Genomic DNA, 13,341 nt, shown 5'->3' on the forward strand with positions numbered 1-13,341 from the left:
GGAAGGGTGTCTTTTTCACAGCTGGCCCTATAAAGTCCTCCAACTCCCCAGCTTCACCAGTGGATTAGTGGAGGGATGTCACACATAGTATTGGGATGTGTTAGGGCTATAATAAACCCTGAAGCCAACATTACCTTGCTCTTCTTCCCAATTTCCATAATATTGTACAGTGTCGATGAAGGCAGCATATGTTTAAAAAAAAAAAAGAATTCAGGCGGAAACACACCAAATTAACCTGTGCTAAAACAACAGTGACCAGTTTTAGCTAGTCCATAATCTCATAGTCCAAGTGGCTCAGAAGTCCAAGGGCCAGAGAGAGGTTCTAAGGAGGAAGAGACGGGAGTAATAATGGGGGCTAAGGCTGGTCTCAGTCTCTGCAGGTGACACCACCCAGTATTTCATAGGACAGGAAAGCCAGGGAACCACGGTGGCAGGGAGATGTATCCACTAGCCAACCAGATTTATTTTAACAATGGCTAGGCCCGTCCCAGATGGACAGGCCCACAGAGCTGCTCCTGTTGACCTGTGTATGTCATGTCTTGTGTATCACACACCTTGATAGCCTTTTTAATAAGCTTGTTTCAACCTTGGGAGAACAGAAAGGTTCCAGGCAAATGTGAACTCTCTGGTATTGTGAGTCATGTAATCCAAGACCCAGGAGGGGGACCAACCAGGCACTGGATCTGGGCCAGCCTCTGGGGCCTGCCTCACCTTGTGGTAAAGCTGGGCACTCCTCTTGAAAGCAACTGAGGCTGGGCTTCCTCTGTTGGGAACTCCGAGGTCCGCGTTTATGAGCAGACACAGCCAGAACAGAAGTCAGCGAAGCCAGCTAGGACACCAGCCAGACACTCACTATACTTTTTGTGACACTGCCCCATCTACTGGTATCAGGCAGAAGTGCCACTTAGAAAACTGGACAAGCCAGTAGTTGGATCAACAACACACAGCCAAGTCAGAGCTAGAAGAAATCCTGCCATCAGGAGTCCCAGCCCCTCATTTGGCCTCTGAGAACCGGCCTTTATCTCCCATGAGACTTCTGGAGCGGCTTTCCGCAGCCTATGTCTTGCATAATGCTCCTCCCACTCTACCTTCCGCCCCCAACATCTCACTGAATGAACACTGACTTCAGAGATGACAAATCTGGAATCTTCAAAGTCATTCAACAAATATTTGTTCAGAGTCTGCTTTGACTGTGACATGGTCGCTGGGACAATCGTAAAGACAGGTATTTACCTTCCTGGGATTTACACGTGCGAGGAGGCAGATAATCAACAGCAAGCTAATAAAATATCAGATAGAGGTATGTCTCTTGTGCAAAGGAGGCTGTCTAGAAGAGAAAGTGACTGACTTGAAAGGATGGCCAGGAAGGTGAGCCAGAGCCTGGCACATAGAAATAAGGCAGAGGGCTCTGACATGTGCTGGTCAGTAGGAGAGACATAACCACTAAACTGTGGTTTGTTCAAATTTAGGCAGGCAAGCATGATTTCAAAGGCCTGGTAAGACAAAAAGATTGTGAAAAGTTTCCATTTTCTATTGGTTCAGTGACATTTAGGTTATGGTGAATTAAATAAAATACATGATTACTTTTGCCCATTTCTTTTTTGCTCCCTTAATGTGACTAACTAGAACATTGTGGGTCACATATGTGGACAATGTTGTCCTGATCAAAGTCTCAGCTGAGGTGAAGGCCTATGGGTAGGCATGAGCTAATAAGTGGGGTCAAGGACTCTCAAGCTTCCACATCTTCTTGCTCCTCCACCTACTTCGTTTCTGACTCCCGAGGGACCTCCAGGATCTATCTCAGCATTATTAGGAGATCATTGGGTCATTGGGGACACTCCCTTCAGAAGGGGCTAACAGTTTTTGTGGGGCCCCAGTTAGTTCCCACTAGAGAGTGTTGTCATGAAAGAGCAACTCCTGGATCTTCTGACTCCTGTGCTTCCTATCTCACCCCGATTTCTCCCTCATGTGTGATCTCTCACCACAGTGTCATCTGCCATGATGGGACACAGTCTTACAAGCGATTCTTCTCATTGGTCCCACCAAGACAGGGGTGATTAAGGACTAGATTAGCTTGTCCTCTTTGAATATGGGAAGAAGAAAAATCTTACTCCTGCATCCTTATCTTTAAAGCAGAAACCTTGCTTTTAAAAAAATGTTATTTTTTAACATTTCCATTTCTGATGATAGTAACCAAAGGTGACTACATTTGCTAGATGGTGGTTCCCCATGACAAAGAAATAATGATATGGTCTTCTCATAGCATGACGTGGCAAAGTAACTCCTCTGCTGTTGAAATCCAGGTGGCCTTTCTGGGGCTGTTGGTGGTCTCCTGCTGTGTCTCATATCAAGGAGAAGCACAAGGTACTATTAAGAGGAAGGGAATATCCCAGGGTCAGGAGTCTGCCAAGCACCTCAGTGGCATTAGCCAAAGCTGAGTTTCTTCCAAAGGTGCCCATTACATCTTTGAGCCACTCTGAATCTAAGAAGATTGTTTCTTTTTTTTTTTCTTTGCCAGTCCTGGGCCTTGGACTCAGGGCCTGAGCACTGTCCCTGGCTTCTTTTTGCTCAAGGCTAGCACTCTGCCACTTGGGCCACAGCGCCACTTCTGGCCATTTTCTGTATATGTGGTGCTGAGGAATCGAACCCAGGGCTTCAAGTATATGAGGCAAGCTCTCTTGCCACTAGGCCATATCCCCAGCCCCAAGATTGAGTGTTTCTATCAGGTATTCTGGCTGTGCTTGTCTTGTGTATTCTTAGAACAATCTTCTCTCTCTTGCCATAAATGTGAATGACACCTGCATACCCCTGGCATCCTGTCCCTTAGGCCAGCCATGCTGAAATGCTAGTGCTTATTAATTCATTGGGAATGATTTAAGGAGAGGAGCCACAGGTAGAGATAAAAGTAAAAGGCTGGTTGTCAGAAGTCCCCCCTGGCAGTTTGGTTTACCTGGTAGTGTAGTCCTTGGATCCATTACTGATTTGCCCTATAACACTTTAACTGATCACCACTAAAATATGTGCTCACACTGGGTAGTGGGTCTGTCCAATGTTAAATTCAGAGCCTAGGAAAGGCTGACTGGCTTGCTGGATGGTTTAATCCTAGCACTTTCTGTCTGCAGAAGTTGGTCGTCATTAAGCCTGCTTCTAGTGTCCTTTACTTTTACTTTGCTTCACTTTATTGAGTCTCAATTTCTACAACTTTGAAGTGCTGAAAAATAACAATACTTTTTCTCACTTGACTGTTGTGAATGGAAAATAGCAAAGACACCTGTGATGAAAGACCCTAGTTTTTCCACAAATAAGTGGGAGAAAAATCTGTGAATATACATACAGTGCATGTAGGGCCCTATTGCTTATAAGGCAGACCTTTGGCACTTTTCCTTGCATGCACATCTTACACAAGTGAGCAGTGGATGTTTGGTTGCAGTGACTTAATCATTCATAATAACCATTTGACTTATTGAATCCATCTATTTCCCACAAAGACAAATAGAATGGCAAATAATCAAAAGGAGGAACCCTACTAACTCAGACACTACAAGGATGACCATTCTTTCACTTTCACAACTGTCACCCTTCTCAAATGGCTTTAATGTCCTCCAAGGGTAGGGAGGGTGTGCCAAGAATAGGAGAGAAATGGGGATAGGGCTTCAAGCTTGCCTGGAAGCAGTTTCTTTGCCAATGACACATTTTTAATGAAGGGGTGAAAGGAAAATCAATACAGAAACTCACCCACACTCTCTCACCCGCCCAGACAGATGTAGGGCGCAGAGGCTCAGCAGTATAGAGTTGGGTTGCCAAAAGCTACTCCAAGCTTTGTTCCTGGGTGTGGATTTCAGAGCTTGTAACTACATTTGTTCAGACAAGGTAACTCAAGTGTTATGCAACACCACAGATGAGGAACACTCCCTCTATTGCTATTGGGAAGCTGGACATGAGACTTCTAAACCCCAAATCAAAGTGCCTTCTCCAGGAGTTAGCTGTTCAGAGAACCCTGGCTTCAAATGAAGGACACAGATCCGTGGGGAAGTGAGACAACCTGCCCAGTGTTCCACATGCAACAAACCTGGTAGGTGAGCATTCTCAGTGACATGACAAGTGGATGATGAGAATTTGGCTGGGCTGTGTTGTTCCCTAACAGGTGTGGGTGGGAAAGTTTCTGCAGTTAGAGGGCAGAAACCTGAGCTGATTCATCCTTGCAACCCCCTCATTGGGGCAGCAGCCAGCACTTAGCTTAACCTTTCATCACCACAATCACCTCTCCTCTCCTCAATGGCACTTCAGCCTTCTGACTCTGGCTCCCATGATCTTGCCTCATCTACACCCTCATGTGCTTCCTCTTTGCCCTTCTCATGGACCAGCTATCCACCTAAGTTCTCATCTACATATTCAGTTGGTGGGAATTTGTTTTCCAGCGGTGCTAAATTAGTACCCTAACTACTGAGTAACAATCTTATGAAGCACTATCTCTCTTGCTCTGTCTGTCAGACAGAAATTATGAATCTCATGATTGTGCTCCATTACACAGATAAGAAAATAGACTTGTATCTTTTGAGTAATGACTTGTGGAAAATATTAAAATAATCTATTCTTTGTGGCTAGGATTAGTTGCAAAATAATCTTACAAGTTGCTAAATAATCTTTTCACTCCAGTCCTGATTAAATTATCACATGAGTTTATTCAGACAAGACTTTTTGGAGCTCTTATAAGAATGACAATAGAGACTCAAAATGTTTGCTTTTTCAAATCCTGGAAAGTGACAAAACTAGAAGAGGAAACTATAGTAAAATTTCAATTTACTGATTGAGCTCTAGGAATGAGATAGCAAATTTTTCTAGATCGTCTGTTACCACTATTAGTATTAAAAAATCCTGTTTTTCTTTCTCTCTGCGTGTGTGTATGTGTGTGTGTATGATGTGTGTGTGGATGCTGTTACTGGGGCTTGAATTTAGGGCCTGGGTGTTTTCCTGTAGCTTTTCTTCCACTCAAAGCTGGCACTCTACCACTCAAGCCACATTCTACTTCCCACTTTTTGCTGGTCAATTGGAGATAAGAACCTTGGACTTTTCTGCAAAGGATGGCTTTGAACCTAATCCTCAAATCTCATTTTCCCAAGTAGCTGGGATTACAAGTGTAAGCCAACAGAGCTTGGCCTTAGTCTTATCCACTAATCTCATTTTTTAAACAAAGTTAGTTTTATTTTAGACCACTCATCTCTAGAGAGAATATCAAAAGCTATCACTAATTCTTTTTGTTGTTGTTGTTTTGTTTTTAGTAGTCCCAGGGCTTGAACTCAGGTATTGAGTGCTATCCCTGAACTTCCTTTGCTCAAGGTTAGTGCTCTGCCACTTGATCCACAGCCCCACTTCTGACTGTTTTGGTGCTTAATTGGAGATAAAAAGTCTCACGAACTTTTTTTCCCAGGCTGGGTTTGAACTGAAATCTTTAGACCTCAGCCTTTTGAGTAGCTAAGATTACAGGCATGAGCCACCAATGGCCAGAAATCACTAATTGTGCTGCATATATCTTCTCTATATTTTCTTTCTGGAGATGATGTCCAGAAATTTTGAAGACATACTACATCTACATTGGGAAATGAATTTGCTGGCCTATAAACACTGCCTTCCAACCTTGCCAACTACTACAAAACTCATCAGCAATCCCTTGGGAATTTTCCAAAGTCCAGTTCAATTAGGTAAGAACTATCAACGAGATGGGAGAGTGGTACAGTCCCGATTCTACCTGTTGCTAACGTGTTATGGCTTATCTGTAGCCAGTCCACTTTGTTGTCTTTGCACAAGAAGGGATCAGTATGATCCCTTGTTACTCTAAGTATGGCCTATGGACCAGTTCCATCTGTTATCTGAAAACTTCCAGTCCTGGGACTTGAACTCAGGGCCTGAGCATCGTCCCTGGCTTCTTTTTTTTTGCTCAAGGCTAGCACTCTACCCTTTTAGCCACAGCGCCACTTCCAGCTTTTTCTATATATGTGGTGCTGAAGAATCAAACCCAGGGTTTCATGTATACGAGGTAAGAACTTTACCACTAGGCCATATTCCCAGCCTCCTGAAAACTTGACTGAAAAGGAAACCTGGTCCTCACCATAGACCTTATAAATCAGAACATTCCTGTACAGGAGATTTCAGGGAATTCATATGAGGTGCCAGACTTTGAAGTCAGGCCCCACCACGTGAACCCCATTTTAGAATCGAACCCCGAGCCAATCAGATTTGTACCTGTGTTCTAATCTTGCTTGCACAGCTGATGGTTGTAACCTTGTTCTTTGCCTTTATAAGCCCTGTGTAATCACAGCTCGGGGCTTCCTCCTAACCTCCGCTGTGTCTGTGGGTAGGACGAGGCCCGAGTTGGCAGCTCGTTAAATAAAGCCTTGCCTTGCTTTTGCATTTCGGAGTGTCTGAATCTCGGTTGTCTTCTTGGGGTGGTCTTGAAACTTGGCACAACATTTGGGGTTTCGTCCGGGATAGCCCCAGAGACCCCGAGATCCCAGACTCCGAAGGTAAGAAAACAGCCCTGTTCATTTGTCTTGTCCTGTAATGTGCCTGTTTGTTTGTCTTGCTTTTGCTTATTTCTTGAAGGGGTTGTCGAAGCAGATGTACTTACTTGACAATCCTGGTGAGACCGGGGGATGTCCCAGACTCCTCACCCTTAAAGGGGGATCTCTGGAGCCCCGCTTTCAACTTGAATTCACTCTTTCTGCATCCTTGCAGGGGGATGTGTGGGCCAACTTGGGAAATCTCCAGTTTTTCTTGTTCTTGATCTTGCCTATGTTTTTTTCCTTCTGTATTAATTGTTTTGGTTTCTTTTCTTTTGTAGCCTTTTGGACTAAACATCTGATCAGAGCTATGGGTAACGTTCTATCTTGGGGTCCTCCATCTAGCCCCCTAGATTTGACTCTAGTTCACTGGAAGGAGATCAAGGAGATAATGCAGGACTTGCTCCGACATTCCAAAGTAAAAATTAGACAAGGAGATCAACTTATTGAAGATATTGTTAAAAATTGCAAGGCCTGTCAGCTTACCAATGCCCCCAATCAACAAGTTACTAAAGGAGCTCGCCTCCGTGGGGATAGGCCAGGCGTGTATTGGGAAGTAGATTTCACAAAAATCAAACCTGGAAAATTTGGATACAAATATTTGCTAGTTTTTGTAGACACCTTTTCAGGATGGGTGGAAGCCTATCCAACAAAGCATGAAACTGCGAATATAGTGGCTAAGATGATCCTGGAAGAAATCCTACCCAGGTATGGCTTCCCATCCACCATTGGGTCGGACAACGGACCGGCTTTCGTTTCAAAAGTAAGTCAGGGAATAGCCGCTGCACTGGGGACGGATTGGAAATTGCATTGTACTTGTAGACCCCAGAGTTCAGGACAGGTAGAGAGAATGAATCGGACTCTAAAAGAGACCTTAACTAAATTGGCCTTAGAGACTGGCGCAGACTGGGTGTCACTCCTTCCTTTTGCTCTACTTAGGGTAAGAAATTCTCCCTATCAACTTGGCTTTACTCCTTTTGAAATAATGTACGGGTACCCTCCGCCCATTATCCCTAGCCTTCAGACTGAATTGCTCACTGATTTGGATGATACTGAATTTTTGTGTAAACTTGATTATTTGCAGCTCGTGCACAAGAAAATGTGGCCCCAACTCAAGGCATTATATGATTCTGCTTCTGTCCCTATCCCCCATTTATTCAGGCCAGGAGATTGGGTGTTCGTCCGGAGGCATAACCCCAAATCCTTAGAACCACGATGGAAGGGACCCTATGTGGTGCTACTGACTACTCCCACGGCCCTTAAGGTAGATGGCGTCACCACTTGGGTCCATTGCTCCCACGCCAGGCCAGCTGACCCCTTTGCCCTGGATGACAACTACCGTGATGGAACATGGGAGGTCTCCAAGCACCCAACTCAGCCGCTTTGCCTTCGCCTCAAGAAAAGAAAGTTAGACTGAATATTGTTATAATTTTCTTTTTGCCTTCTTTCCTTACTACCCTGGATAAGTGTTGATGTCATTTTGGCAGCTCACTCCAAAGTGAGGTGACCCCCTTATTTTAGGTAGTTTTGGGCTTGCTCAGGAGTACGGCTATAGCCACCCGACCCTTAGAGCACAGTTGAGAAGTTTATGTCCCTTGGAAAAGTAGACTAAGGTTATAGGTTCCTGGCTAGGTAAGGTCAACGCCCCTGAGTCAGCCTGAAGAAATTACAGAAGATGGATGATCTTCACCCATCAGCCCCCCTTTAAAATCAAGGGACCAGAGTTGTTTTTGGGAAGATGAGGCAGGATAAACTAGAGACATGCAGAACAGAGGTACAGAGAATATTCTTGTAAGAAATGGTGACAGGCCCTTTGGTTACTACATTGGGCCCTACTGGCCCATGCCTTACCTCTATATCATCCCCTAGACATGCAAGCCATTGAAATGGACAGAATGGAGCCATGATTGGCTCCCAAGGTACCAAAAAGAAAAAGGGGGAAATGAGGTGCCAGACTTTGAAGTCAGGCCCCACCACGTGAACCCCATTTTAGAATCGAACCCCGAGCCAATCAGATTTGTACCTGTGTTCTAATCTTGCTTGCACAGCTGATGGTTGTAACCTTGTTCTTTGCCTTTATAAGCCCTGTGTAATCACAGCTCGGGGCTCCCTCCTAACTTCCGCTGTGTCGGTGGGTAGGACGAGGCCCGAGTTGGCAGCTCGTTAAATAAAGCCTTGCCTTGCTTTTGCATTTCGGAGTGTCTGAATCTCGGTGGTCTTCTTGGGGTTGGTCTTGCAACTTGGCACAACACATATACACATTAAATTTTAAGAAGCACTGAAGTAGTGACTTTTGCTTCTACATTTTTTTTTAGAATTGTGTGTGTGTGTGTGTGTGTGTGTGTGTGTGTGTGTGTGTGTGTCTGTGTCTGTGTCTGTGAGCCAGTAGCGGGGCTTGAACTCAGGGCCTTGTGCTCATTGTCATTCAAGACTGGCTGGCAATCTACTTGAGCCACACTTCTGGCTTTTTTTTTTTGCCAGTTAGCTGATTATAAGAGTGAAAGGATATGTCCCGGCCATCCCAGGGGACCATGAGGAGATAATCACAGACAGGAGAAGAAGGTTCATAAGGATGTTTATTAGTGGGGGTATAGTTCCCACGGGAGAGAGAGCTACATGGCTTCTGCACCTTATACAGGAGGCAGCTTCTCTCTGGGGGTAAAGGGGAAGTAGGTAGGTCTTAATAGTGAGTAGAAGTGGCTCATTAGGTATGGGTGGATCTGGGGCTAATGGGAGGAGCTGAGGACCTGAGGCTAGGGAAATTTAGCTAACAAAGTATCTTTCAGATCTGTCTGCCTGGTCTGGCTTCAAACCAGGATCCTCAAATCTGAGCCTCCTATGTAGCTGGATTAGAGATATGAGCCCCTGACACCCAGCAATTTTTATTAGTTTTTTTAAAAATTACAAATAAAAATAGTATGCATTTATGATTTACAGCCTGTAATAATGTTTTAATGTTATCTATTATGGAATAGCTAACTCGAGCCATTATTCTGAATCTATGGCTTCTAAAATATTTACTAACAATTCTTATTCCTCACAACCCTGGGAAGTAATAGGATAGTGATTGAGACTTGGGTCTGATTACTGACACTTCATATATTTGGTTTATGATTTAGGCAAACTGCTTCTTCCTCTGAACCTCATACCAGAAGTCCATTTCTCTGGATTCAAGAGAATGTACTTACAGGCACACACCTATCTCTAATCCTAGTTTTTACGTTTGGATTATAAGGAAATCTAAGGGCAAAGTGAAAAGCCCCAGGCCTTAAGAGCACAACCAGCTATCTGTTTTCACTTTAATTATGGGGAAATATTAATCCAATGTTAACTGGACTTGTAAACATTAGTCTGACCTTGCTGCAACCTCCTCAAGTTCCGGAAACTTTCAATTTGCTATTAGGAACTCCTATACAGGAAGAGACTTTTCTCCTCCCCCCCCCCCTTCCTGGCTGAGGAATACTAAGTAAATAAAAATAAATAAATAAAAATACGTTTATTAGCTGGGCTAGACTTCTGCAAGGGCACTTACTGGAACACCAAACTGGATCGAACAGCAGTGCCAGGAAGCAGTGCCACCTGCCACCACAGAAACACTCTTCACCCCAGTCTCGGCCGCCTCCCCACCAGCGAAAACAGCGGGGAGGCGGGGTTAGTTCCGTGCGTATTGAACGGCCATGTTTTCCAGTTCTTCTAGTTTCCCGCCGGTCGCTAAAGACTAGTGGACTAATCCGGAGTGTACCATTATCTCAACCAGGCTACCAAATTGAGAGACGACAACATCTATAGAAAAGTCCCTCGAACTTCTTTTGCGTTCTTTGGTTGTAACACATCTGGAAAAGTCTAGATATGAAAAAAAGGTGTTCTGGAGCTAGCCGTTCCGTTTTCTCCCCCTCAACTTCGGGTCTGAACTACTTGGGCTCATCCAAACATCACTTCCGGTAGCGAAGCAGTGAAAACCGGAAGCCGCACGCGCTGAGGGAAAGCGGTTAGCAGGCATTAAAGCAGGTTTTGCTATGGGACGGCGGAGAGCGGTCGGCAGTGGGTCGCTGGGCCGGGCCCTTATCCGTCATCAAACCCAGCGGACCCGAAGCCACCGTCACTCTGACTCGTGGGTAAGAAAGACCATTTCATCTTTCCTATTCTGTCTGGTATTGAAAGACTTGAGTAGTTCCAGAAAGTTTGAAGTCAAAAGTCACACTGAAGCTGGGCGCCGGTGGCTCACTCGTAATCCTTGCTACTCAGGAGGCTGAGATCTGTAGATCGGGGTTCAAGGCCAGCGTGGGCAGGAAAATCTGTGAGAATTATTTTCAGTTAACCACCCAAAAGCCAGAAGTGGAGTTGTGGCTCAAGTGGTAGAACGCAAGCCTTGAGCAATAAAGCTTAACTCGACTTCACATACACAGAGGGAGAGATTTTCCAAAAGTGATGCCTATCAAGGATTTGAAGGATGAGTAGAAATTCTTGCCATGGTGTGAGTGATGTCTTCCACGTGAGAGCAAGGCACAGAATAGAGAGGCTTGAAAGCAGAGCTAAAGTGTTAGGGAAAACCTGGAATAAGGATATGAGTTATCTTGAATGCCAACAGGTCTTAATACATTTGACTTTTGCTTAAGAAGCCAGGGCAGTGCCTGGAAGGTTTTCAGCAGCGAAGAGGCAAAACTTTATTTACTATTGATTTGTTCCAAAATTTGGTTCTCCAGAAGCTGATGGTTACCACCAAAAAAACCCTCAAATTCCTGCCATTTTTTTCTTGTTTTAGTGCTTTAGCTGAAAGAGCCTTCATGTCTATGGTGCAACAGACCATACTACTTCTCTAGGCCTAGGGAAAATTATAGTTGAACTCTTAAAAAGAGATTAAAAGCTGGACACCAGTGGCTCATACCTGTAATTGCAGGCTGAAATCTTGAGTTATCACAGTTTTCAAAGCTAGCTTAGGCAGGAAAGTCTATGAGACTTATTTCCAGTTAACTAGCAAAAAGCCAGAAGTGGAGCTGTGGCTCTCAAGTGGTGGAACACTAGCCTTGAGCACAAAAACTCAAAAGAGAGCACCCAGTCCCTTAGTTCAAATCCCAGGTCACACACAAAAATTGATAAAGTGGTTTCACTTGTGTTTGTCATTCTAGACATCATGTTCGCCATTTATTCCACAAGTACTGGAGAACATGCCCAGTGCTCACTGAAATCACTCCCCAGGAGCCACAGCCACCCCACCCCATCTTTGCCCATATGGTTTGCAGAATAAACACACAGTGCTTTCAGTATCCATCAAGTCTGAGTTGCTGTGGCATTTGATTACTGATCATGCTAATTGATTTGAAGCCACTTACATAGCTTTTAAGGAATGGTTGGGAAATTTATTCTAGAGAACTGAATTTTAAGCCTTCTACTACTAATTTTTGCTGTTATTTGTCTGTTGGTTCCTGTACTAAGCATATAGCTTAGGATGGTGTTTAGTTTATTTTCAGCATAGTGTCTAGTGTCTAGTGAGTACTACTGCTGCATTTGTTCACCCTTTGTCCTCCATTTCTGTGCCCTCTCTTACCCTCCCAAAGACAGATAAGTGAGCAAAAAGACAATAAGAAAATAAAAAACAACAAAGAAAAAACCATTTTTCCATTTCCTGGAGTTCATTTTGATAAATATTATTTTATATTATCAGAGGCACATAGGCATTGTGCCTTTGTGTTCTTCCCCTAAGAGAATGGTGTTTCTTAAAGTGGGTTGTATCTGGAAATGTATTTAGTTATTTGCAACCAACATTTTATTTTCTAAAGTAAGGTAGGATAAGAAATACTTGAATATGGCTGAGCGGTAGAGTGCTTGCCTTGAAAGCATGAAGCCCTGGGTTCGATTCCTCAGCACCACATAAACAGAAAAGGCCGGAAGTGGTGTTGTGGCTCCAGTGGTAGAGTGCTAGTCTTGAGCAAAAAGAAGCCAGGGACAGTGCTCAGGCCCTGAGTCCAAGCCCCAGGACTGGCAAAAAACAAACAAACAAAAAGAAATACTTGAATATATTACACGTGATAAGGTAACTTGTCTTAAAATTCTTTTGTTTCCATTTTACTGGAGTGATTGGTCCTTATACATTTGGATCACTACGTTGTGTATCACACATCTTTGGGTATCTATGTAAAATGTATTTTTTAATCTTATTTTTGTGTGGTTGAACTCGGTGTTTCTTGCTCTTGCTCATGTTTATGCTTACATCTGGTGCTCTGCCATTTGAGCCAGTACATCTTTTTGTTGACTGATTGTAGCTGTAGTCTCAAGGATTTTTCTGCCCAGGTTGGCTTTGAAGTTCAGTCCTCTAAGTCTCAGACTCCTGAGTAGCTAGGATTACAGGCATGAGCCACCTGTGCCCTGCTTTAAAATGTAGTTCTTTAATTTCTGTAAAAAAAATTTTATCAGCTGGTTGGTGTCAGCCTGGCTTCAGGTTGTACTTCTACTACTTTGCTTGTGACTATAAGATATTTGTTTTAACTATTAAAAAAAAGAAAGAAGTGTATTTTAACTAAGCCTCAGTTTCACAATTAGTAAGGTTATGAAATTTACTATAAGATGAAAATACAAGAAAATTTATTTCAAAAGATAATGAAAATTAAATTTAAAGATGAAAGGAACTACGAGGTAAGCAAGTTCTCATTTAAATATTAATTCTGAGTACAGATTCTAATGGAGCTAAATTCCCCTCAAATGCATGAAATGGTTTAGAAGGAAGTTTACAGCCTGTTTGGATGTCAAAGAAGAGTGTCTTTATCTTTTACCCTGTATTTTGTTCATA

General features: G+C 43.6%; 1 protein-coding gene across 1 annotated transcript in view; it reads left to right on the top strand.

Moving 5' to 3' along the window:
* Positions 1-10,534: 10,534 nt before the first annotated feature.
* The window catches only part of Lsg1 (large 60S subunit nuclear export GTPase 1), a 36,057-nt gene continuing 33,250 nt past the window's right edge, over positions 10,535-13,341 (top strand). Inside the window, exon 1 of the mRNA XM_048346912.1 lies at positions 10,535-10,672. Within this exon, the coding sequence (XP_048202869.1) occupies positions 10,574-10,672 (99 nt within the window). The 5' untranslated portion in view covers positions 10,535-10,573. The remainder of the gene's footprint in view (positions 10,673-13,341) is intronic.

This window comes from Perognathus longimembris, chromosome 5 (assembly GCF_023159225.1).
Source record: "Perognathus longimembris pacificus isolate PPM17 chromosome 5, ASM2315922v1, whole genome shotgun sequence".
NCBI classification, from domain to species: Eukaryota; Metazoa; Chordata; class Mammalia; order Rodentia; family Heteromyidae; genus Perognathus; species Perognathus longimembris.